The 26,346-nt window shown below is 46.1% G+C and overlaps 3 protein-coding genes across 9 annotated transcripts; 1 reads left to right on the top strand and 2 right to left on the bottom strand.

Annotated features, from left to right (window-relative positions):
- Positions 1-5: 5 nt before the first annotated feature.
- Positions 6-12,897, bottom strand: nup37 (nucleoporin 37). 5 transcript variants are annotated; one of them, XM_064343253.1, is made up of 11 exons: positions 12,791-12,897; positions 11,936-11,989; positions 9,260-9,423; positions 9,000-9,124; positions 7,347-7,419; positions 6,367-6,461; positions 1,489-1,579; positions 881-1,062; positions 697-747; positions 316-409; positions 6-212 (listed from the first exon to the last, which is right to left on the bottom strand). In XM_064343253.1, exons 3-11 carry the CDS (start codon positions 9,413-9,415, stop codon positions 99-101), a joined length of 981 nt encoding a protein of 326 aa, XP_064199323.1. In that variant the 5' UTR covers positions 9,416-9,423; positions 11,936-11,989; positions 12,791-12,897; the 3' UTR covers positions 6-98. The 5 variants fall into 5 exon arrangements, with proteins under 5 accessions (XP_064199323.1, XP_064199320.1, XP_064199321.1 ...); XM_064343250.1 differs by having other exon boundaries at positions 9,260-9,433; positions 12,791-12,896; XM_064343251.1 differs by having other exon boundaries at positions 9,260-9,433; positions 12,796-12,889.
- Positions 12,861-24,588, top strand: parpbp (PARP1 binding protein). 2 transcript variants are annotated; one of them, XM_064343246.1, is made up of 11 exons: positions 12,861-12,998; positions 13,306-13,467; positions 14,185-14,418; positions 14,514-14,624; positions 15,895-16,056; positions 17,143-17,297; positions 19,058-19,235; positions 19,363-19,544; positions 19,879-19,960; positions 22,868-23,072; positions 23,617-24,588. In XM_064343246.1, the coding sequence occupies exons 2-11, from the start codon at positions 13,318-13,320 to the stop codon at positions 23,967-23,969; spliced, it is 1,812 nt and encodes a 603-aa protein (XP_064199316.1). In that variant the 5' UTR covers positions 12,861-12,998; positions 13,306-13,317; the 3' UTR covers positions 23,970-24,588. The 2 variants fall into 2 exon arrangements, with proteins under 2 accessions (XP_064199316.1, XP_064199317.1); XM_064343247.1 differs by lacking the exon at positions 12,861-12,998 and adding an exon at positions 13,015-13,038.
- On the bottom strand, positions 24,400-26,129 carry pmch (pro-melanin-concentrating hormone). 2 transcript variants are annotated; one of them, XM_064343256.1, is made up of 4 exons: positions 25,834-26,129; positions 25,208-25,376; positions 24,786-24,799; positions 24,400-24,754 (listed from the first exon to the last, which is right to left on the bottom strand). In XM_064343256.1, the coding sequence occupies exons 1-4, from the start codon at positions 26,086-26,088 to the stop codon at positions 24,707-24,709; spliced, it is 486 nt and encodes a 161-aa protein (XP_064199326.1). In that variant the 5' UTR covers positions 26,089-26,129; the 3' UTR covers positions 24,400-24,706. The 2 variants fall into 2 exon arrangements, with proteins under 2 accessions (XP_064199326.1, XP_064199327.1); XM_064343257.1 differs by lacking the exon at positions 24,786-24,799 and having other exon boundaries at positions 24,400-24,756.
- Positions 26,130-26,346: the final 217 nt, after the last annotated feature.

Below are 26,346 nucleotides of genomic sequence, written 5' to 3'. Positions count from 1 at the left end.
CACTATTCATTACTGAAAATAACTTTATTGAAAAAACAAACAGAATAAGCCTATACATTTTGGTCCTTCAATTCTAAAGCATTTGTCTACAAATCAGTCTACATCTCTGTCACCCAAAATGACAGCTTCTGGTCTCCACCAACCACACACAGCGGAAGGGTTCTATGCCAGCTTAGCCCCGCCCCAACAGAGGATGTTCCAATCATCACAGGCTGCAACAGAAGTGGAAAAAGGTGAGTTGAGTTCATCTCTCACTTTCTAACACGTACGCATGCACCCGCGCACGCACACAAGCTATCAACAGGAAACACTGACCTGTGGGTGACCAAGGTGATGCACCAATAACTGGCTGCTGATCTTTCCCGGGCACCCGGTGGTGGAGAAGAGATTCTCATTGGCTCTACACCACCTGAGAGAACGAGCAACATCACCACCATAATCACGTCTACAGTACAGCACATGCACAGTCTCTCAAACAAATACACACATACACTACTCAGTAGTGCAAACACACAAGTGCATATCCTACTCAAATAAAGCAACACAATTCACTCACACACATGCAATACTGAATCACATAGACAACATTAGACAGAGGATTGCCCATGGAATATCCAGACAGAGAACATGCCTTTTCCATGCAAATGAAAGGCAGACAGAAAATCGCAACTGAAAACAATGAAAGGGATCTTTTACCTGAAAAGTCGCGCTTTGTCCACATGAACAGGTCTTTTCTCCTGTGGGTAACTGGGATAAATGCATAAAATTAGGGGAACAAATCGCCACACTGCAGCCCAACACGTCCAATCAACTTGTGTTATGTAACTGCAGAAATCACATGAGCCAGCTGCTGCAGCCTCAGGCAGTAATAGGGGGCTACCTGGAGCGGGTTATGTCCCAGATGACCCAGTCATTTCCCGCCACGGCGCCCACTTTTATGGTGTTGGTGAGGCACCAGTCAGCAGACATGAGGGGGCTCAGCCCACTCTCCAGGGAGAGAATGGCCTGCTGGGTAACCAGGTCGTAGAAACGCACAATCCCGTTCTTCTCAGCGACCATTAACTGCAGAGGAGAGACGGGGATACACATGCAGTTACACAGATAAATCCAAGCTACACAGGCCAGACAACTGAAAACATGAAAGATTCCTGTGTATCTATAGAACTGTGTGTGCATGCATCAGTTACCATAGAACCCTCCATCCATTACTAGTTAATCACCAATTTACTACTGAGCAAAACATTAAACACAAAAATAAATTCTGATTTGTAAACCTGCCTCAGACCTCACTCAGAAGTGCATTCTGGTCTCGTCAGACACAAAAAGAAACGGCAGCACTGCAGTCTCTACCCTGAGACAGGGCCATTCCACACAGCTCAGCCATGCAAACGCCACAGACCGACAGACAGACTGTGTGGGCGGGGTTTCCGCTGTGCTCCTGAATTCAGGGCCGGGGGGTGGACCTGCAGCAGTGCGGACCATGCTCACCTTGAAGATCTCCTCGGGGTGCCAGCACACACTCATGCCAGGAGAATGCAGCAGGAAGGTGGTGCTCAGGTTCCCATCCAGATCCCATAACCTGCAGACAAGCGTTCCAGAGAGACCATGTGCACCGGTGAGAGTGTGAAGCATACACGAGTACAGAAATCAGGCAGTAATGAAGTAGGAAAGAGTCAGGGGAGAGAGTAAAATTATGAATTTATACAAGATTCCACATTATATGGGCGTGACATTATATACGGGGTGCCATTATACAGCGCAACTTCATCCAGACAGAAGCTATAAGCCAAATTTCATCATCATTATGGCTCCATTGTCCCTGGTCAGGTAACTATATGCAGGTTCAAAAAAGGAAACGTGACATCAAATAAAGTATAAGAGCGTACATACACGTGTTATGAGAGGGAATATAGGTCCAAGTGCATATAGGTGAGCGTACAACTGTATAGGTTTTCTCTGGGAGGGAAAGGTCAGCGGAAGGCTGGAAATCCGATAAACAACCCAGTTTGAAGCTTTGAGAAAAGAAAAAAGGATTAAAGATGTTGAGCATCATTGAACGAAAATGAAGGAGCACTAAACTAACAGAACCACGGGGACAGTCTGGCGCAGCTAAAAATAAACTCTGGAGACAGGGCTGGTTCTGCGGAAGGATGATGACGTTAGCTGGCCTAGGTGTTGACAGCCCAGAGAACAAAGGATTAAACAGCTTAATACCAGCTAAAAATAATGAGGGACAAAGTAGTTTTCTTCCCTCTTCCAAATATTAAAGCGAAAAGTTTTCCAACCCTAAACCAAGGCAAAACTAACACTACTCAACCACCAATACCATTAGTTCTTTACTACCGTAATGCAATTGATGTTATCAGGCATAAATTCCTTCCTGATCTAAATGATGTTCTTGGCAATTTACTTGTTATAGGGAATGTTCTGCCTCAGACATAAATAGTGAACTTGCTGCCACTGTTAATGACAGATGAGCTCCTAGAATTCTTCTACCTCAACATCTTCTATCAACAAGGTATCCTCATCCATATACCAAAGACTTTTTGCTGTTCCTGTGTAATTTAGAGTTATAAAAAGCTTCGAGGCTTTAACCCAATTCTTATTTTCCACACTAAAGTCATTCTATTAATATGGCCCCTGAGCTCGCCATAGAAACGGGAGTGATCCATCCTGACAGAAGTATGTATGCTCAGGGTATACAGGGGTGCACCACTGACACACCAGAGATCTCCATCGAACCACAGATTCTATACACGAGACACCCAGTGGAAACATTTTCAACAACTATTATCCACAAAAACTATGAGTCCTGACCGATCAGGACACGCACCAATTGAGGGACCCACCAAATAAATCCAAATAAAGTAAACAATGCAAATGTGCACAAACAGACAGTCCTACAAGCTTTAGTCCCAAAACTGAGAGACTCTTTACATTTGGGAGACTTGTGCTTACACTTGGAGTGAAATATACTACTATACGACTCACTAGCCTATATCATAATCACAACATTAGCCATCTCTCTCTCATTGCTATGCACTGCTAAAAACACATACTCTAGACCACATCAACATACCATCTCAATCACTCACTCTACCACAGTGACATACTGCTACAACCATTCACTATATACCGCAGTTAAATAGTACTGCAACCACTCACTATATACCACAGTAACCTACTGAATCAAGCACTCATTCTATACCACAGAAGCGTAATGCCTCAAACTGCCCTCACAGTGAGCCACTGTGTGATATGTCATCTCCACACAATGAGCCAAATAATAATGTACAACTTCCACATACAATAAATGGAAGGAACTGAAAGCATTTGGAGGCCAGATGATATCACGCCCCGGGTGCTTGGCACATAAATGGCTCTCCAGAACAGAAGGAAACAGAAGAATGTTACGTAGGATGTGAGTGATCAGATTTATCTGGCAGTGCAAGATATATAAGATTCATAACTTATTCACACGGGTACATCCATCACCATTAAAGTTGCGCATTCCGATTGGCCCAACATTAAATAGCCGTCACATGAATCATTTTAATTCCCCTCTCCTACAAAACTACTCATCAAGGAGATCTCTCAATTTTCCACAGAAAAGTTTAAGACCTTCAAGTGGAAAAACAAACTCAAATCATACGCCTGTCATCACTGCTGTGGAACACGGAGGCCAATCACAGTCAAAGCTGTGCAGCGGACAAACCAATCAGATCAGATCTGTGACATTCACTTCAGAGCTGTATATCAGAAATACATTTTTTATTTTATTTTTTTTAAATGAAGGAGATACAAAGCCAATGCAGAGAGCTCGGTCTGTCCCTGACACAGAGCGATGTGCTGTTCCTCCGCGTGCCACCAGGCAGTGCTGTGCAGCCCTCTCTGTGGGTATGAACCCACTGAACTTGGCCTCGGGTGACCCGCTTCTCCCTGATGTAACAGGGGGAAAAGAGAGCGCTCGCAGAAGGAGCTGCCGTCCAACTTCTGTGAGGCAGAGGAGCTGCTCCCTAACTGCTTTCTCAAATATAAACAGCCCACCCCCGACCAAAGCGAAAATTAAAAGCACATTTTCATCAAATCCGTCCCTTAAACTCACTGAGCTGGACATACAAGTAAATAGCGGCTAAACATAATCTAACGCAAACGGAGCCTGAGCAGAGCTGCAGCAGGGGTGTGAGGCTCGGTCCCTGGAGGCCCATGTGTGCGATGCTTTCTGTTCCAGCCAATTACGGGCCAAACTGGCGAAATGAGTTAATTAGCTACACACATTTACAGCTATGAAATTGCCCAAATACACTTAACTTTCCAAGCACTGGGAAAGTTCTGGGAGCTCTATCCAAAGAGTTTTGTTTGGATCTGAGCAGATGTTTCTGTACACTTCAAAATTCGTCCTGCTGCTACTGTCAGCAGGCACATCATCAACATCATCACATGAAGACAAGTGAGCCAGTTCCAGTGGCAGCCGTACATGCCTAAGCCATAACAACACCTCCACCATGTTTCACAGGTGAGGGGGGGGGGGGTACTTTGGATCATGAGACGTTACCTTCTTCCTCTACACTTTCCTCTTTCCTAACCAGGTACCAAACAGTGGATTTACACGCACACAATGCCTCTGACCCTTTTACTCTGATTTTTCAGCCTCATGATGGCCTGCTTTACGGTTGTTAACATTCATCTGTTCCTCATGTTGAGAGATGGCAGCAGCAGAAAAAAATGCAAATTAGACAAACAATAATCAACTCTAGATTTTGTCAGCTGTCTTGTGATGCAAAGACACACAGCTGGCCAAAAAACAATTGCGCAGCCAACTGTCCAATTATATATGCTCCCCTAAAATGGGGGGGGGGGGCTATGTATAAAAAGGGCTGCAATTATCACACATATCACCTGATATGGATGTGAATGCCCTCAGATTAAAGCTGCCAGCCTGCACTTTAACCTCATATTCATCCTTTCATCACAAATCCAATGCGCAGGAGTACAGAGCCAAAACAACAAAACATACATCACCGTCCCAAAACTTCTGCATTTAACAGTACATGCATTTATATATATATTTTTTTTTTTTTTAAGTCCACACAAAAATGGTTTCTCTCTCTCTCATTTGCACACAAGCTCACGCACTGCAAGGCCGGCTTCTCCGCTCATATCAAAAGCTGTTTTTGCGGGCAGGTTGGAAGCCCTTCTGTAAACTCGGTCGGTCTTTGATTCCTCGCCTCCCTTCGCCTTCCTCCCGCCGTTTCTCCCGATGCCAGAGGCTGAAAGGGCCCTGCAGGTGGAGAGCTCCTCTGTTTTCTTTGGCCTGAGGGGAGAGCGTGGCCGATCGGGGGAACGGGTGTTTCCTGCAGGAGTGTCTGCTGCCCCGCCCCCTGCGTTCTTATCTGGTGGGGAGAGCGCACCCCCCCCCCCCAGCCTCCTCAAACTCTAAACCGTACCGTGCTCCTGCTAAGAGCACAGAGGAAGCCCAAAATAAAATCTGTGACATGATGGATAGTCGCAGAAGTCATGGGAAAAGCTATGGAGTCTGAAGTATTTTAGTAGGTCTTGTGTAAGACAGTGGGATGATTAATGTGTCTATGATTATGTGAAGGAATTATGGGTATTTGCACATGTGTGTATGAGAGAGAGAGAGAGAGAGAGAGAATGCCTACGTTTGTTCTAGTTACAGAGAGAATAGACTGCCAAAGAGCGTGAGAGTGGCTATCGCTGGGGAACTCCATTTTCACCCCACCGCCGAATACAATAAGCAAAGATTTCTCTCTGTCTCTAGTTCCATTACCCACATCAATGGGCCGGGGCGGAGTACTTCTGCTTCACACACTGCCCCTCCTGGGTGACAAGTGCAAAAAAATATACACTCCACTACGCTAGCGGTTCTGGCAAAAACAGCGCACGCCACACATAGGGAAACAGCAGGACTCTGAGCAGACCACCGCTGAGAGCTGACCTCCCAGGGCGTGGCTGCTGCTCATGTCAATCTCCTGTTGGCTGGGGTTACACCAAGATTTTGGAGCAGGATAAATTCTCGTTCGGTGGGATTCGGTCTCTCGGTGCTTTATGTTGTATGATCATTACTGAGAACTAGAACCTCCTGAATATGGTTAAAAAAAATTCTCCAATAGATGGAGATTACAGAGAGTATTTGTTATTAGCTTTTATCTTGCCGACCCCACTTACTGGTTGATGTTTGAACTGAAACTCTGTTGCATGTGTTTGTGTGTGCGTGTGTGCGTGTGTGAGTGTGTGTGTGAAGTGAGTGAATGTGTGTGAGTGAGTGTGTGTGCGCATGCCCCTGCATGTTAGGACCACGTTTGTGCTTGGGTGCATCGGTGAGCATGTGTAGCCGGGACTGACCTGCAGGTGTGGTCATCGCTGACAGAAGCGATCTGTTTCCCCTCTGTTGGTTCAAACACCAAATGATTGATATAATCAGTGTGGCCTTCCATCACCTGAACAACATATGACACACACACACACACACACACACACACACACACAGAACAGGCTAGTCAGAAGAGCAACACAAATGCACACAGTGTCACATCTCAGAACCACAGCACATGGTTAATTGTGGACTCTATGCCCTTTGCACATCTTTGGTGTTAAGTATTGTTTAGGGCCAGTGTGTCATGTTTCAGTGGTTGTGTGCTGAGTCACTGTGCAGTGTTAGTGTGTGCACTGTGCATTACTGTGACACAGTGAAGTGCCCCACAGACCGGAGAAATACAGTATGGATAACATCCTGCCTGAAACAGAATTGCTGGAAACTGCATCTACTTGCAATGGCAGCAGACAAATGGCAAAAAAAACATACAATCTAAAAAGGCTGTGCTGTGTTCTGCATAAGCCCGAGCACAGCAGCTATACTGAAAACAAGCCATTTTACCTTTCACTTTGAATCTATTACAGCAAGAGGTCACTCCACACAAAAATATGGGTCTTTCAGTTTCTGGAGGTTGTGGCAGAGACAGAGAGAGCGGGAGGCGCACAGGAGGCGCAGACAGAACGCCTGGCTGTGGAGGGTCTGAGGCAGGGCGTTTCGCTCTTCGGCACATTGTTCTCCCGAAGCGCAGCCCAGCGTGAACATGCAGTCGGGCACGGCCGGGAATGGGCAGTTCACCACAGCCGACTTCCCACAAAGCCTCTCTCTCACACGACGCTCAAATGTCAACGGCCTCATTCTGCAGAGCTTCAGTAGCGCAGAGCGCGCACGGTTCAAAAGGTTAGCGTCCGCACGCTACGCCGGTGTGCGGGGTGGCCAGAGCCGCTCGAGGGTCGGCCGCCCGGCTGGGAGAGTCGGGAGTTCGCGGCAGTTCGGGGGGTCGCCCGCTCACCTTCATTTCGTGCGTGTCCTGCAGATCGGACGTCAGAAGCCTCAGCTTCCTGTCAGCCCCGGCGGTGCAGAACCTGAAAGGGGGGGGGTTAAAGTGTGCTGATGAACAAGGCCTCGGGACCCACAGGAAAGCTTATCCAAACAATCTGAGATTTCAAGGGTGGGAACGGGCCATTCAGCACATCTAGGCTCTTAAAAGGCCGCGTTTTCACATCTGCAGGATGGTGGGTGTGGGTGTGTGTGTTAATGACTTCTGCAGTGTGGTGTGTGTGTGTATGTGCATGTGTGTGCGTGTGTTAATGACTTGGGCAGATATCCATAGAAACACTGCCCCAGTGATTGTAATTGCAACGATAATCATGAAAACATGACGGCCGGTGCCATTTCCTCTAATCAGCCTCAGCGCTGAATCACACCATTATTGACTTCGGACAACGCACACCACACCCTAAGCACTGCTCTTCAAACACACACACACACAATACATACCGTCCCTAAAAATTCAAACGTCAAACCACTCGAGTGCAGATTGCAGAAACAAAGACATAAGCAAGAACATTTACATCTAAATAGTGGGCTCAGTCACTCTGCATGTTTAATGTCTGAATATGGGACTGATGGGAAGGGCGCTGAAGGAGACTCTCACTCTCCTCGCTCAAACCCCAGTTTGCATTTGCAGTTTCCTCCAGCTTACTGCAGGACAGTCTGAAAATGCACACTGTCAAAGCTGCTGCAGTGTTTGCTTGATTGCCCACTGCTTAGTTTGTTGGAAGAACAATATATTTCACTGGGTGCAGCTTTATCATTACTGTTTTAGTGACACCCTCTTAAACTAGAACACTGGAGGTACAGGTAGAATTAGGTGAGGCTGCTGCTGGGTTGTGTTAGGAGAGGGTCTGGTCCTGCTACAGTCAGATCTGCTCCTTCGTGTGAGAAGCAGAGGTTTCCCAGCCCTGTCCCTGCCGCCTCCGGCAGCACCGCGCTGCTCCGCGCTATGGACTGTGCATCGCGCTGGCTCGGGGAAGCTGGCCGCCGCCCAGGTTCCCCCCTTTCGCCGGGCCCCCTTCCCCCAGCGGCGGGCCTCCCTGAAGCCTCAGGCATGCCTGCGGGAACGCCACGCTTTTCCTGGAAGGAACACGACCGGGGGCGCCATCACCGCAAGGAGTGTGCGCACGCTACGCACACCCTCCATGATGCAGCAAACTTAACCTTTCAAAGAAAGGAGGTCTACCAGACCTTTCTCCAAACTGTACTTCAACCACAGGGAACCATAGCCTCTCTCCTCGAGCCAGCGGCCTTTCTGCTGAAGATTTATCCGCAGCGACTAAGTAAGCAAGCCCCGGCCTGTCTGTTGAGGGCTTAATAGCCGAGTCGCAGGAAGTACACCAGCTTTTTGTCCCTTCGCTGAAAGCAAACAGCCCCATTATCCTGAGCTCCCAACGATCGTGTAGCTAATGGATCCTGCTGGCACTTCTCAGTCCTGGGCCAGACAGGTATCAACTGCCTTCAAATTGAAGGAATGCTCTGTCCATTTCAGTTCCAGAGGCTTTGCAGGCATACAGAGACATAACTGTAGTCTCTGTTCTCAAGTGCAGCGGGAGAGTGGTACCTCGTGAGCAGGTGTAGAGAGCAGTTCGCAGGAGGACAGTTGTACCTGATGACCTGGGGAAGCTGGTCCAGTCGAGTCTCAGGGCTCCAAGCGAATGAATCCACGCGTATCCCATGATGAAAGGCGCGCAAAACGGTGAACTCCACCCCATCCACCTCTGTGTCCTCCTCCTGCACAATTGCACACGCACACACACATACATACACACACAGACACAAAAAACTGAGTGACGAGGATGATCAAACCCAACCGCTTCGGTCAAAATGGCCTCCGAACCTCCGCCGCCACGCTTCTCTCAGGCACACCTGAAACCGGCAGGTTCCCACCACCACGTACTGGTTCCCCCCATAGGCCAGGAGGGAGGAGGCTGAGCCGCTGTCGAACGGGTTGAATTCCACAGCGTGCACGTAGTCCTCACACGGTACCGTGTAGCTGGGACCGCGAACGTCCACCTGCTTCATCCTGTCACCTGACCACCCCTGTCAGGGTGAGAGGTAGGAAGAGACATGTTAACAACGGTCAACACCGTAAGCTAGCGAAACAAGGTTAAAATCTCTATGGCATCAACAGGGATTTTCTGATGACTACCGCTGATCCAGAATACTGCAGAGGTCTTTCTTAGAAAATTTTCAGTGACTAAGGTTCATGTCATTACTGCTACTCAGCCACATCTTGCATGGTTTTCAGAATAAAGGTGCTGAATTGGTCTGTGAATTAGAATAAAGATGGAAGTAATTTGATTTAAAGCTCCGTTTAAATCTTTTTTGCGTTGAAGTTACTGTATATCACAAACTCCCAAAAGGCTAGAATGAAAAATAGACCATTGATGAAATACAGCCATATGGCCTCCTTAGCTGTTGTCTGAATAGAGACCACAATACGAATGCGCCCAAATGCAGTTGGTCAAGCAGACCATCGTCTGGTCAGACCACAGGAACACGGGCCAATGTATCAGTTGCTTTTCTTGATACTCCTGATACAGCAATGACAACCTAGCTACCACAACATATTTATATAAATGATGTAGCAACCCGATACGTCAATAGCAATGCCGTGAGAACGCTTCTCTGACAAAAGTGTATTGTTAGGCATTTTCAATTGATATCTCACACTCACTGCTCTCCATTTCTGCCATTAACCTTGGAATAAAAAAAAACATTTTAATTTTGGCATTACCTAGGAAATCTTTAACGTTTCTTGTTGAATTAATAGATTGTTTTTCCTTTACATCCCCTGCGCCCCTTGGTCTTCAGTTCTACACACCGCAGGAAAACTGCATTTTTCTACTACTTTGTGATGTGGCGGCATCCCTCTACACTCCACAGCTACTGCTCGGTACCCTCATTCTGACTCATTTAAATAACAGCTGCCATCTTCCCAGTTTTACCAGACTGACTGTACGCACTCAGAAGTGCTGCTGCCTCTCTCCACCTCTTTCCATTAGCTGATACCCCCCTTCAAACTCATATCTCAATACGTATCCTTACTCAACAAATAAACATGAGGATTGCATTTGTAGCAACTTAATGTCTAATTTGATCTATATTCTAGAGGGTCACATCCACACTTCAATGCTCTCACCCTTGTAGTCTAAAAAACTGTTAAAGCATCATCCAATAGACACTGAACAGGCATCCTTTCAATTCAAGCAACATGGTTTCCCATACTTTTAGCAGTCTATGCTAATTCTGAAATCACTTTGTTACTGCACTTTGCAATTTGTATTCTGTACTTTGTCTGGCGTAGATGCAATCAAATGGAGAAGCTACATCCTCACTGATTTTTCTTCCCTGTGGAAGACAAATGCACAATCAGCACAGCCTGCAATGATGACCTGGTATTTCTCATGCCCCAGTGTGTCAGTGCTGACTGGCGTGGAAATCCCTCTGATAGTTCTTGATTCAGTCACTGTCTATGCAATCAAAGCCCTGCCCTACCAGGCAAAAAGGTCAATGAATGTAGAGAAGTGTTCCGGGAAAACAATCCATTACAGATCATTTGCCATTTACTCTAAGTGTCAAACAGACCATTACGGCGGAGCTCTGTGTTATGTTAGAAATACTGAGCACTCCACACACTCTCAGAGTAATGACGGAAGAAAGTTCCGGCTGAGCCTCCAGGCCTCAAGACGTAAGCTTGCATTTCAGTTCTGAGACAATATGCAGGACCACTACTGCAAGGTAATCACGGAAAGTTATCAACACTACACAGCCAAGCAAAATCGGCCTAGCAACGCCAGGCACCAACCTGTTTTTCTGAGCCACAGCCATGGAAAAACATTACCCGCACATGCACTGACTGAAACTTTTCCAGGCACATGCAACGCGATCGCTTTTCTACCCCAAACAAGGGGTTCACAGGTCACGCAGACGGAGGCTTTTACAATGTGTGAAACTGTGTCACAAGCATCAACTGATGAAGTCATTTGAAAATGTGACATCATTCCAACCAGGAACAACCAGCATTATAAATCTCCAGGCCCCGCCAAACTACAATTACTCAATACAAGGTAGTCCTCAGTGGATGGGTGGACACCCACCTATACAATATACAGAAAACAGGAACTGGGGCCATGAGACTTATTAAACACTGGACATATAATGATGCAAATATGATCTCACAAGCACTGAGATAGCCTGTGAGGTTGCAACAACGTGCAAGTCACCGCAATGGACACCACTTGAAGAACAATACAATACATGCACAATATAGCACTTGGAATTGAGATATAATCTAACCTTGAAATAATATGGTTCTGAGGGCCAGTGAGGACGCACAAGCCAGATTGTCATAAAATCCATAGATGAAGTGAAATAAAGAAATCATATATGTGCAACAACCTGGAAGGACAACCAAATAACCTCAAAATAAGCAGATACTGGCAGGGAGGCTGATACTTACCATGATTATACATATCATATATTATTTACAAACTTACTCTGTTAATAATACAGTCTAATTAAAGTGGGGAGAAAACTTACAGTTCAATATAAAGCCTACTTCCGATCCACAAGCTCCAGGGCAACTGGAAATATCTGGGGAAACATACATTTTATATCACTTTCTGGAAATAAAACTCCAGGAATCTTTGTTTAACGAGCCATAATTTCATATTACATTTAGTAAACACACTGTACAGCTTAGCTCTGTCGTTAACCAAAGAATAACTCCTGAAGTCCTGACGTTCCGGTGACCAGAATTAACATTGAGTTGTATTGGTTACGGACGGTTATATTGGTCAAACTACACGATAAGCTTCCTAGCTGGCAAAACGGTTTGTGTGTGGAAATCCAATACGGAATCCAATACTCCCGGACAACTATGAGTAGTAGCCTAATACTGTATAGCGTTGCCTGTGGTACGCGGTAGAGTTCAGACAGCAATAACATGGCTTGACATTATTAAACTTTAACTACCGTTAATTACAGAGCTCAGTAAGAAACAATCAAACTATGCCATTTGCAATACAGTTAAAAACACAGGATCAAATCCCAGGGCACAGCATCTGAACTTTGGCAAGCGAACAGCGACTAGTTTTAGGCAGCGTTTGTGATTACACAACTTAAAGCACATTCTAATGGAAAAACACATCCTGCTGTATTAGCTGATCCTCAATTTAGCCAAAGAAAACCCAACAGAAATTATAGGTAGCTTGCTAACCGTTAACTAGCTACCTAGCTAGCTATTAACATCAACAGTCAAGTTCTGACCAACACGTTTTAATAAAATATTCTTTTAACAAGAATTTGCCTTAATATCAAACGTTTTACTTTTAACATAACAAAATAAAACAATTGTTTATTTATGTCACTGAACATCACAGTACGGTAGCTTACATTACTTTAATCTAGACAGCCATTCCATGCGCGCCTGGAATTCATGCTTCAAAATAGCAGCTTTGTCATTGGTCCACTGGTTGATTTCCGGGTCATAAGACTACCGTGTTCTTATTGGACAGAAATCCTGAGACCGAGCAATTTAAATTTTCAAAACATTATTCCTTACTGTGATCTCTCTGCATCGGACCTACCAACTTACCACCTGGTAAGTTTGTTGCATTCACGTTTCTTTTTGGACTGCTTCGGTACTTTTCAACGTGTTTATTTTACTTGGAATAATTGAATATTTTTTATAGCATTCATTTATTGTATCAATGGGGTACAGTACCAATGGGCTATTTAACTATCGTTAACTAGCTAACGCACAAGTTAGTTTTCCGTAAATGTTGGGTTCTGTGCTTTATATATAGGCTATATATATATATATATATACATATATAGTTCAGTTTAATAAATATTTTGATAACCCGCTAGTTATTTAAATGAAACGTCCCCTCATCTTTTTGTCTTAGCATAAGAGGACGATGGCAAGTTTGGAAGAGAACCTGAAGACAGTCGTTCGGATTTTTAGAAGGGAATGTCACAGAGTTCTGGAGTCCGAGAGGACTACCATCCATGGCGCAGATGGAATGCTCACAATCCTACAGCTAGTGATGGCCGAATTAAACAAAGAGGTATACTTTTGTTCCCAGTAAAGTTATAGCTTCCAGTAACTGACTGGAGATTAATTATATGTACTGCGTGGTTCGTAAAGTACAGTGTCCCATCTCAGGATACAAGGCCAAAATTTGTGGAAACTTGTGAGAGAAGTAGCTAACTTTACTTTTTTACAAAGTTTAGTTGACAATAGCAACAGGAATGATTTTTTTTTCTTTTTTGTTAATTTAGATTATTTTTATTTAACCGGTTTCACACATTCCTTATTGTATATGTTCACCTCTACATCTATTTATAAAAGAAGTCATCCTACCAAAAATGTTTGAAAGTCAAGCATTTCTGGGTACATCAATGTATAAAACCTTGCTACAAATCAAACAAATTTATTATACTGCTGTACAACCTTGAGAAGTAACACGAATGTGCTTACTGTGGCAACATATTAAAATAAAGGTCATCGTTTTGTTATTGTGATTGATTGTGTGTGAATGTATTTCCTAAATATGAATTCAGACAATGTTTTTAATCCATCAAAATAATCACCTCTGTCTTCCTTACCTCCCCATTTTGGTTTTTCTTTTCTGTTTATAGAATTCAGCTGCTGTTGTGTGGAAGTTATTTTTAAGATTCAATTAAATTTCCCAAACTGGTACATTGACTCCTTATTGCCATTGCCCTTGATGGTCTTGGAAGACTCCAGTCTCTTATGTTTTCTATCCCTTCCCTTACTACAGGAGACTGGAGAGTTTGGAGTAGCTCTGAGTGATGTCATCGGTGCCTGGAAACACTTATTGCGGGATAAATCCTGCCTGTCCACAGACGAGTCCCCTCGTCCTGTGAAGTATGACATCATCCGGAAAGAGTATGACTCCTTCCTGAAGCAGACCAACACAGTGGACCTGATAGATGTCCATGCAATGTATGAATGTCTTAGGGGAGATCAAGACCCAAAAAACCCACTGTCCAATGTGAGTGGCTATGTGATTCGCTGACGGCTCTGCCATCCCGAGCAATGGAGCTGCAAACCTGATCTGAGTATACCCTTGTCCAACTCTTCATCCAGGTGCAGCTGCTGCACTTCCTGTCCGGTGACGTGGAGACTTTTGACGAGAACGAATCAATTCCCCCCTGTCCAGAAACTCCATCCAGCAAGCCAAGCCAGTGCAGCTCACAGGTAAACCCCATGCTTACCCAGACCATGATACATGAAGGTGAAATGCATAGTATCCGCTCTGTTTTACAGGCTCAATGTTCTTGTAATCTACCTTACTGACGTGCAGGCCCTGTGTTATTCTCATCCAGTGCCTCTGTAAACCCTGTAACCCCTTCTTTTCACAGTTCCCATTACAGGCAGGTTTGTCTCAATTCCATAAGTTGTAGTGTCTGGAAAGGGAAATTGGAGAGCTCTTATTCTTGTGAAACCTACCTACTCATTGTGCTGAAAAGTTGATAGCCTGACAAGAGATGACAGCAGGTTAACTCCATAGCAGACGGCTCACTTTACAGGAAGCTGGAAGCCCCATACTGATCCAATATATGTTAAAGACAGGAAACCCCTATATTTTTCCATTTTGTGGTAATGGCATATCCATAGAGAGTGTGTTGTAGGTTGTGTGACTGAATAACTTCATACTCTACCATTTGCCATAGTACTAAGATGCCCATTCACTTTTACAGTTGCTGTTAACTTGGCACCATATCCGTATGTTATCTCAGGGGTTAGTTTGACCGGTCTGCAGTCCCTCTAACTGTCAAGTGCAGTAACCGAAAGTTCTCCATCGTAAAGAGCCGGGCTCTGAACTGTGAAGCTGTGGAATACTGCTCCTTTGGGCTCTGTCCTTTCCCCAAGCTGGCCTACACCCGCTCTCACTCTGGAAACAATCTCCTTCCCATTAGTTCGACCCTTAAATCATATTGCTCTGATTTAAGAGGGAAATGTGAATTCAATTATGTGGTGGATATTTTAAAGCGGGGTGCGCTGCAGCCCAAAACGGAGGCTGCTGCTGCCCAGTCTCTCCTGCTCTTGGCCCTGCTGATGATTTATTTGTGGTTTTGCGCCATTTTGATCAGCAATTTGTGCGGGACGGGGTAAATCAAAACCGTTACCCAGCTGATCATAACCCGGTCAAAACTGCCAAAGGTCACTTTGTTTTTCCCATATGGCACAAAAAAGACATTGCAGAATATATTAATGGTGTTGGTAATGTGTTAGCGGCTGGAGTCGCAGTTTGAGAATTGCAGTTACGGCAGGATGGGGACTGATGGAATGTCAATCCCTCCGTTTTGTTTTATATGGAAAGTAATGGACCTTTTGGGGACCTTTTGTGTTTCTAGGGTGAGGGCATGGCCTTGGATGTGTTGGCTTGTGGTGGCAGAGCTGTTCTTTACTATGTGTGCTTGTAAATGCATTTCACAACTTGTTTTGTTTCTGTCTGTTACGATAGGGGCTGAAGAGCCTCTTCTGTTCTTACTTGGACCTGCTCGTAAACACCAAGAATGACCTGGCCCTGGCACGCGCGCTAGACCTTCCCAACAGAGGGCTTGGGCGTGTGGCTTTCACAGACCTGAAGCATGCTGCTCGAACCAGCAGCACCTCTCTCTTCCTGGTGAGGGAATACTGACAGCCTGTCCTGGTGAGGGGGACGCCGGCGATATTGGGTCGGTTCCAAAGCTATCCCATAAGCCATCAATCTCTCATTTTGGGAGCCCCAGCTGGGAGGACCCCAGTGTTAAGCGCTGTACATGCCTGCAGATGGGAAACGGTGGTTCCCCCGCCAGCCCATGTAGTGAAAAGCAGTAGGGACTTTTGGGAAGGGATCGTTGGAACGGTGTCCCCAAAACTCAGTCGGATCGGTCCCTACTGAGATGTCAGTTATTTACATTTTTATGTGCTATATAAATCAGCAGAATTCATTATTTAGATCATTAATTCTGTTCATTTCATCTCTGATCAGGGAGTGTGGTTATAGTGGGGTGAGTGAGGGCAGTGTTTATGATGCTTATTAATGGGGAGTTTCTTGACCTTTTTTAACATTGATTCCTGGAGTCTGGTTTGGTACAGTAGAATAACTGTACAGCTTTGAACCCCACCGCACTGCTTTACTGCTAAATACAGTGTACCTCCTCATTGCTTTGTGGCTTAAATTCATGCACAATTGTTGAAGAAAAGAAAGCAGTATAATCACAATTGGAATGCAATATAATCACTTTAATAGTTCAATTATACATGAAATACCAAGGAAAACAAATATTATGATGGTAAGCCTTTTTTATTCAGTTGAGGTTATAATTGAGCTTTTTTTTATCTTGAAAGGAACAAAGTGCTTATGCTGCCTGGTACAGATTGATTTGATATTTGTCATTTGGAGACCATGTTTATTGAGTGTATAACATGCCAGTTATATTTTAAACAATCAGTGGTGCAACCACTTAGTCGGTTGCCGGTCCAAGGTGAACTTGAAGTGCATGCTTCTACTGAGCAGTCCACCCATGTCGGACCTCCTGTGCTAATGTTCAGACATTACATTGCATTAAAAGGCTATTTTATTTTCCTGCTTATATATTTGGAAAAAGTCAAGCAAATCTTTCCTTTGTGGCTTAGCACTATAATCGCTAGAAAGAGGTGACTATTCAGGGTCTGTACTGTAAAAGCAGTGATGTGTTGCTGACATTTCGTTGTGTTCTTGCGAAAGGCAGCGACGTCATTCGTGAGAGCGATCCAGCTGGGGGGGAGGGGATACGCCCCCTCTGAATCGGACCCCCTCAGGAGGCACGTGAAGGGCCTTTCAGACTTTGTGCATTTCACTGACCGCCTGGAAGAGCTTCTCGGAGACATACCTGACCCCAGGTACGCGCCCCTTTCTGTCTCCATTCTCATCTCCTTGTCCCACTCCAGGCTGGAACAGTGCATGTTTTGATTCAAGCAGGATTGGGGTTTTTAGGGCAGGTGGTCAATATTTTGCTAGAAGCAGGTGACGTTGGGAGTTTGTAACAACAGCTGACACTATTCAGCTGGGGGAGATGGAGGTGTTTAGGGCAGTAATGGTTGTCGTTTGGTTGCATGTAGGGCAGGTTGTGGTTTTTGCGACAGCAATGGGTGGGGTTTAGTTGTATATGGGGGAGACTGTGGCATATGGGGCAGTAATGAGCCAGGTTTGCTTGTATATTAGGGGGGCTGTGGCATTGTGGACAGTGATGGGTGGGGTTCGCTTGTATATGGGGGAGACTTTGTTGTAATGGGTAGGGTTCAGTTAGGGGACATTGTGTTGTAATGGGCAGGGTCAGGGAGTCTGGTGTTTTGGGCAGTAATGGGCAGGGTTCAGTTAGGGGACATTGTGTTGTAATGGGCAGGGTTCAGTTAGGGGACATTGTGTTGTAATGGGTAGGGTTCAGTTAGGGGACATTGTGTTGTAATGGGCAGGGTCAGGGAGTCTGGTGTTTTGGGCAGTAATGGGCAGGGTTCAGTTAGGGGACATTGTGTTGTAATGGGCAGGGTTCAGTTAGGGGACATTGTGTTGTAATGGGTAGGGTTCAGTTAGGGGACATTGTGTTGTAATGGGCAGGGTTCAGTTAGGGGACATTGTGCTGTAATGGGCAGGGTTAAGGAGTCTGGTGTTTTGGGCAGTAATGGGCAGGGTTCAGTTAGGGGACATTGTGCTGTAATGGGCAGGGTTAGGGAGTCTGGTGTTTTGGGCAGTAATGGGCAGGGTTCAGTTAGGGGACATTGTGCTGTAATGGGCAGGGTCAGGGAGATTGTGGTATTTGGAGTGGTAGCAGGCAGGGCTTTCCTGCTCCCTGTGTGCTGAAGAGGCTGTTCTTTGAGAAGTCATTTCTGAGCCCTTGGTTACACGCTGACCCACCTTTGTTTTTATATAGCTTATTTTTTCCCTTCTCTTCAAATAACTTTTAATGATTGCCGCCTCGTGGAAGCCTTCTTTTGATAAGCACGTTTTAACAATTCCAAAGTTATCTGAATTGCATCAAGTACATTTTAAACAAAACATGCTCTTTGGTCAACCCCTTTTTCTTTTGATTTCAAGAAACTGATATCTCTAAAGACATTAAGCTATTTCATGATTATTCCCATATCCTTCATAATGTTTTTGGGTTCGGTTTGATCCTGAGGCGGTGTTATCAGGTCAAAACAAGACCCGTCTCAATGCAAAACGAGCTGGAGAAACACCTAACATCTCCAGTTGTGCTCTTACTCAATTTCCCCATGTGTTTTCGGATGTCCTCCCCCTTTCTGGGGCTGATGTTATCACTTCACCTTTCCTTCTTGTCATGTGGGGCTTTTATGAGCCTTGGGAACTATTTCAGTAAGAATAGAAGGATTTTGAAGCATTTGTTTGAAGATTTTTAATCTTGTGGTGCCCAGTGTGCACATTTTTGTACAGATAGGACTTTATTTATTCATTTGAAATCATAATTTTCTTTGCTCTTCTAAATAATACCTCCATTTTGTATGTAGGCCTGTCCAATCCTTGCAACATTCTCCATCTGTTCATGGAGGTGCACACTAGGCAGAAGATGTTCTTTGCTGGCACGGCTCATTTGCCGTGTTGAGTGAGTGTCCGCTCGGCTCTTCTCCGCCTCGTCTCTCCTCAGTGAGGCGGGGGCCAGGATCGTGTCCAGCATACGGGCGGCTCTGCTGAAGGGGCGGAGCAGCGGGGACCCTGTGGGCGCGGCTGTCGAGGAGGTGGCCCGGGATCTGAAGGAGAGCATCGTCCGGATCCGCGCGGCTCAGAGGGAGGAGGCCTGCAGCACCGGGATCAGCCCTGCTCGGGTAACGGGGTCTCGTCTCTGTCTCGGTCATCCGTGTGTCGCGCTAGCAGGCTAACGATGTGTTGAGTCCTTGGTTTGGAGAATGCAGCACTGCTGGTTTCATGTTGGTTCTTTGCCATTGCTCTCAGCCCAGGGCGTACGCCATTAACCACGCCACGGCGTACGGAGGTCGGGAGGCAGTGAAGCTGTTCGTGGCCCTGCTGGATGAGGAGGCTTTGGCTCCGCCATGCAGGAACAAGGCAGCACTGCTCTCTGGAGAGCTGGATGCCTTCAGTGGGACAGAAGGAACCAGTATCCTCATGCTCTTCCGGTATGCCATGTCTTCTCTGATTTACGTGCCATCATAACTGCTGACGGGCCTTTTGAATCCTTGACATTGAGATGGGCATAGCTGATGTTTCCTGTTATTCCTAAGTCATGATATTAAAGAGGCTTTACAACTTGTTCAGGCTTCAATAAGTCTTAAGCCTCGTGTCCCCATTGCTGTGGAATCCTCCCCCACTGCTGTACACTCTGGTTTTTCTCATTTTTCATAGTACGGATGGTGGACCTCACATTTTAAACTCTTTGCTTTGATTCATAGGCAGTAGTTGGCAAACTGGCCCTGATGCAGTCATCATCCTCCCCTGTTCCTGTCTCTTTAGATCTCCAGAGGCTCCCACTGGCTCCTCACCCAAACCCCTGAAGCTCCGCGTCCAGGACCAGCTAGACCAAACCAAACCCACGGTACCGGTCCCTACCGATCTCCCACAGCACACTGCACAGAATCTCAAATCAAACCCACGGTACCACTGGTACCGGTGCCCCTTTTCCCCATAACACACATAAGCACAGTACTCTCCTCTGAGCTGAATACACCCACCGTATCTCTGAAAGGATTGGTCCGGTTTAGCTTTCGCAAAGTAGCTGGGACTGTAAAACTAGTGGTGGTGTGGGGGTGGTTAAATGTGTAAGGTCCTTAAGAGTTCGGTCATTCTCACCGTTTCAACTGGCCCAGACAGCCAAGTTCCTCCTGCCAGGAGACTAGCCTGCTGCTGTGAAGGTATCACACTTGGGCTGTGAAAGTATTTACACATCTGCCTGCTAATAAAACCAGCCCTATTCATTCAGAAATAAAACCTGCATCTGACACTTTTCATATGTATTAAATGTGGATGTAAAACGGATGACTTCCAGCAGTCTGTAATGGCCCATGACTCGTTCTGTGTTCTGTACTGGGCCCAGGACTCGTTCTGTGTTCTGTAGTGGGCCCAGGACTCGTTCTCTGTTCTGTACTGGGCCCATGACTCGTTCTCTGTTCTGTACTGAGCCCAGGACTCGTTCTCTGTTCTGTAATGTGCCCATGACTCGTTCTCTGTTCTGTACTGGGCCCATGACTCGTTCTCTGTTCTGTAATGTGCCCATGACTCGTTCTCTGTTCTGTACTGGGCCCATGACTCGTTCTCTGTTCTGTAATGTGCCCATGACTCGTTCTCTGTTCTGAAATGGCCCGTGACTCGTTCTGTTTCTGTACTGGCCATGACTCGTTCTTGTTCTGTACTGGCCCAGGACTCGTTCTCTGTTCTGTCTGGCCCATGACTCGTTCTCTGTTCTGTAATGTGCCCATGACTCGTTCTCTGTTCTGCACTGGGCCCGTGACTCGTTCTCTGTTCTGTAATGTGCCCATGACTCGTTCTCTGTTCTGTACTGGGCCCATGACTCGTTCTCTGTTCTGTAATGTGCCTGTGACTCGTTCTCTATTCTGTAATGTGCCTGTGACTCGTTCTCTGTTCTGTAATGGGCCTGTGATTCCTTCAGTCTTCTGTAATGGGCCCTTTGCTGCTCAGTTGCTCTATAATGGGCCTTTGGCACTTCCAATGTGCTGAAAGGGACCAAACTGTTTTAGTGCTCTCTAATGGACCATGAGCTTCTTGCCGTTTTCCACACCTCCATGCAAAGAATGTTGGTTTCCTTTGAAGACCATTAATCAGCCGAGTGACTCAATCAGCATGAGAATCTCAGTGATCTTTACTTCACCCTTCTGCAGAAGGATTTAAGCCCAGACTATCCCAGTAGGTTATTCATATGACGTCAAACTACGCCGACATGCTGAGATTTAGTTCCCCTCATTTACTGCATTTCTGAAAGGTAAAACATTAATCTTTTTTTCTTTTTTTTTTTGACTACAAATTACAATTTATGAGCGGAGCCATTTTTGTTCTTTAGTTTATTTAAGGGATGGTCCAGACATGGGTAGATCTTTAACTTTGATTGTAACCCATTAGGAATTCAATGAAATTTAAATTCATGAGAAATACAGGTGCTTGCATGGTGTTGTGGGCAGTAAAGACTTTATTTTAATTAAAATAGATGTATCCCAGAACTTTATACATGAATTATTCCCCGCTTTAAAAAAAAAAAAAAAAAAAAAACTTTGTTTTCTTTGCTTGAGTTTGAAGGTGAATGGCTTTGGCTTTAAGAAGGGTTGCTTAATGCTCTTGACCGATTAAATGTTTCCCTAAGTATGATACCATATATTTGCTGTTTCTATAGAGTAATTCAATGCCAAATTAAAATAAAATCCAACTGCCAACAATGCATCTTTACACCAACATGCAAAGATGTTCCATCAAACCTAATTCATGGATCTCCTTGGTAGATTCACCACAACCAAACGGGGTGATGAGAGAGTCAGTCCTGAACTTTAAAATGGGAAGTATTTCAACTGGAATCTGTGGATACCTTTCAAGTTTAAGAGCATGAGCAAATTTAATGTTTAATTAATGTTTAACCATGTTGAGAACAGCGTAAACATTTACTTAATTCTTATCATTTCATCATTTAAAGGGTAAACAGTGAAGCCCCCTCACCTCCCCCAATTTCTTTGTCTTGCACTACGGTGATTTTCACCTGGGCTGGAAATGGCACCTCAAAGCGATTGTGGGAGTCGGTTGTGCGGTCCGCAGAGGCCTCAGCCCGTGTGAAAGAGCAGCGGGATGATTTTCCGCGAGGCCCTGCTTCCATCAGGGCTTAGTTCCCGAGCAGTCGGGCAGCCGAGCTCCGAGCCGTTTGTACGCTTTATTTATTTTTTCGGGGGTTCTTTTGAAAAGTGCTTTTATCCGTCTGCTCGCAGCCTATCGATCCTCTGTCTGGCACTGCCTGCGCCCGGTTCATGTCTGGGTCTCTGCTGCAGACAGACTCGGAGTGAGAAACCCTGGGATTCTGAGTAATCCCGGATGAAAGGCAATGAAGTGCGATGGAGGCTGAAGAGATCAGGAGCTTTGTGCTCTGGGGGAGACGAGCGCTGAGGAAACGCAGCGGTGTTTCTGTTTTGGGGAGCTGCTGCAGGAATGCTGTGTGTGTACGTGCATATACTGTGTGTGCATGTCTTGTGTTTGTATTGGGGGGGAAAAATAGTAAAATATAAAAAAAATATATATTCACAACTGTTCTCACGCAAGCAGAACGAGATCTAAAAAAGTGGGTTTTCAGGGGATCCAAGACCAACAAATTCTCCATATTGGCATGCAGTTGTGGGTGTGAAACTGGCTTCTTCTCCTGCCAAAACATCCCGGTTCATTACACCGCGATCTGAAATCTCTGTGCTGACAATGAGGCGTGAAAATGGCCTGCGTTCCTCCCTCCGCCCCGCAGGTGAAGCGGAAGGCCGTCCGCTCTCAGTTCGCCTGCACGTACCGGGACGAGGACCCGCCGCTCAACCGCGTGCTGGAGTTCCCCAGTGCCAGCCAGGCCCCGACCTGCGTGCACCCGGCCCCGAAACGCACCGCCGCCCCGAGAGGAGGGGAGGAGGAGGCCGAGCTAAAGACCGCTACGGACGCCGTTACAGCCACAGCAGCAGGTACTACAGAAGATATGGCATGTCCTTCACCCTACCCCCCCCTACCCCCCCTTCATTTTACCGCCAACTGCATTCTGAAACGGAGTCTGGTTTCCATTCACACCAAACCCACCCCAGGGATGGCCTCTGCTTCCTCTGACGCCACACACTGAGGCAGGTGTCCAGATATCCAACCGCAGCCCCCCCGGCCAGGGACTTGAACCCTGCTCAGGGACCGAACCTTTACATCACCCTTTAAACGATTCCCCATTCCCCATCCTGTAAATCTTGGCCAATCCACCACTGCAATAAACCTCTTTGTGATCTCTCTTTCTGCTTCTTTCTCTCCCTCTCCTATTCTAGAATTCATCAGTAGCCCATCAAGTTATATGACACCTGTTCAGTTGCGGGTCTTTAGGATAAACATGGCGCTTTAAGCTGACTGCTGACGTCAGCAGTTTCCTCTGCACTCTCCTCTCGATTGCCTGCCTCTCTCTCTCCCTTTGTTCCGTTTAGCTTTTTAAAATTTTTTACAAACATGTCTCCTTCCTGCCCCTCTCCCCAGGGGAGATTACAGTGGAGCTGGAGGGTACAGACAGGAAAGCTGCTGCCCAGAGGCCAGCATTGGGGCTGCGCTGTGCCAACCCTCGTGCAGCGGGTAGCGGAGGGGCCCCGGACCCCGCGTCACATAAGGGAGGCACCCGAGCGGGTGGTCCGGCGGGAAGCAAGGCACGCAAGAGAAAGGAAGTGGACCGGAGCGACGACGCAGAGAACGGGCCGCCTCAAAAGACGGGCCCCACGGCGAAGGCCCCGAGCTCGGACCTGCCCCCCCGAGCGCCGGGGAGGACCTCCAACGCGGCCAAGAAGAGGAAGCTGATCGCTGGCCAGACCACTCTGACAGGCTTCCTCAGGCTGTAGAGCAGCACAGGGGAGCCCAGCGGCCTCTGCGTGTATCTGGTGTCCCATCATTCCTCTTTACGCTGTAATGATGACTTATTAGGACTGAGCTAGTTGACGTGGTTTGTAATCCGAGCAGCCCGCTCCATAACCCAGTCACAGTTGTTCTTTGTAAGGCTGGGAACAGAGAATGGTGTTACAGGCTGTGTTCCCGCTCTCTTGGAAGCGCTATAGGTTCTGCTCCCCCTCTCGTGTAAGTGGTGTGGTCTTCTTCCTGAGCATTTAATAGTTGAGGTTTTTAATTGAGGCATTGCATACTGAGGCGCTAGAGTCTTCAACCAGTCTCCATTAGTATGGAAAATGGGGAGTAGTGTGCGTTTGGGGTGAATGCTGCACACAAGGTTTGTGTTTGAGCTGAGAAATATGGACTGAATTTTTATTTTTTTATTCGTTTAATTTATTTTGTTAAATCATGGATGTGTGGAGAAGCTTGCTGTATTTACAGGGATAATTTCAACACCTTGTTTAGGCTTGCACTGCCTGAAGGTTGATGTGCGTCATATTTTTATAGCTTTGTTTGAATCAATGTACAACTTTGTTTGCACATTTCCAAATAATTTTATTAAACTTTTAAACTTTATTTTCTTTTACATGTCCAGTTTTTACTATTTGTCAGAACTCCTCTGGAATACCATGGGTCTGTTTATAAAGAGTGCCAGGAACGGGGTTCCAGGTGACCGTACTTTGCTTCGTCTCTCCTACAGCTGCCAGCACGGTCTGTACATTCTTCCCAGCATGCAGTTGTGCACTGAGGGGAAGAAGAATACATTGGCAGTGAAAATCTTTGGCCACTGTGGGGGGGGAAAAATAGGTGTCACTCACCACACTGAGTTTAGCGTGTAATTCCCTTTTTTAACCAGTGTGCCAGGTAGAGGAGATTTGAGCTGAATAACAGATTTAGACAAAAATCAATTTATACAGCTGGATATTTACTGAAGCAATTCATGTGAAGTAACTTGCTCAAGGGTAAACTGCTGGTGCCCCACCTGGGAACTGAACCTGCCACCTCTGAATTACAGTCCAGCAGTCCTACAGTTCTGAGGTCCAGTACCCTGGTCATTATCTAACATGGCTAGAGATAAACATGGCTTACTGGCCCCTCTCTACCAGTAAACAATTTAACAACATTAAACTAAATCAGTTCTATGGCAACAAGACTAAGGAAGAGGAAATGGAGGGGGAAGAAGTGAAGTACTCACTGGTGAAGTCTTTCCTCTGAATGGAGATTTGCTCGTCTGCCCCTCTGCGCTCTTCAACATTGATCTGTTCAGGTGACGTGGCGCCTACTTCCTTTATCTTGGGGAAGCGCAGAACTTGAAGAAGGGCAGGGCTCCAAGTACCCCTGGAGAGTCCTTTCAGATCAAAGTTCTACAGGGCAGAAATAGATCATATAACTGTTCATCACTGCACTTCCATATGCCAGTGTAATGCATGCCTGATGTCAGCAGGTTGCACAAACTGGCTGTATCAATTACAGTTGTGTTATCACAACAAAAACATAAGAAAAACTACTAACTGATATGCACCTTTCTTGTCCCTTAACATTGTTAAAATGATGCACATTAAGCGGACTTAATTTGTAAGTAAAACTAACACAGACGAGAGCTGACATCATGTGCTCCTTCCTTCCTGCTGTTCTATCAGAGTTACCTGAATTCACACTTCTGAAAATGACTCCTGAAGGAAACTGATGGTGGCAGTGATGATGATAATGGTCTTATACTATATAGCTCTTCTACTAGAAGATGCTCTGGAGATGTGGATGAGGCTGATGCTGGTCTTTTAGTTTCACTAGGAGAGCATGATGGAGTTATTTGAAACTTACTGTGACGAAGCTCTTTGCTCTCCCCTCTTCCTCGACCAGGCCACTGTCCCAGGTAGGGTTCTGGTTGGAGGCCAGGGCATCGATGGAATTCTCAGCCATTGCCTCTCCACCCATGACTGAACTCAAGACCTGCTCTGCCCTACCTTCGTCCTGCTTTCCTGTGGGTATAGCGCTGGAGGCGGCCATCGTGTAGCATTTTGAGAGCAGCGCCACGGCAAAAACAACAGTGTAAGAGGTGAGAGTCAGCCTTGCCATCTTCAGATAATGGTGTCTTCGGGAATGAAGACCGGGATAAAATGTCTGCCCCTTATATATTCCTGGGTGACAAGAAGGGTGGCTGATGAGCTGGAAGGGCTGATGAATGACAGCAGGAGAGTCTGGTCGCATGCTGGGCCATTCTGTTGAACTGGCCTAAAGTGTAAGGAATACATAGCTGCACCCTTGAAGGCTGAGAACATGAGGCATTCTGGGACGGATCTAATCTGGCAGATTATTTGTGAAGTGTTTTTTTCC

This window comes from Anguilla rostrata, chromosome 7, assembly GCF_018555375.3.
Source record: "Anguilla rostrata isolate EN2019 chromosome 7, ASM1855537v3, whole genome shotgun sequence".
In the NCBI taxonomy this organism is placed as follows: Eukaryota; Metazoa; Chordata; class Actinopteri; order Anguilliformes; family Anguillidae; genus Anguilla; species Anguilla rostrata.
Note: the sequence above shows the minus strand (reverse complement) of the source record. Positions and strands in the feature narration are given on the sequence as shown.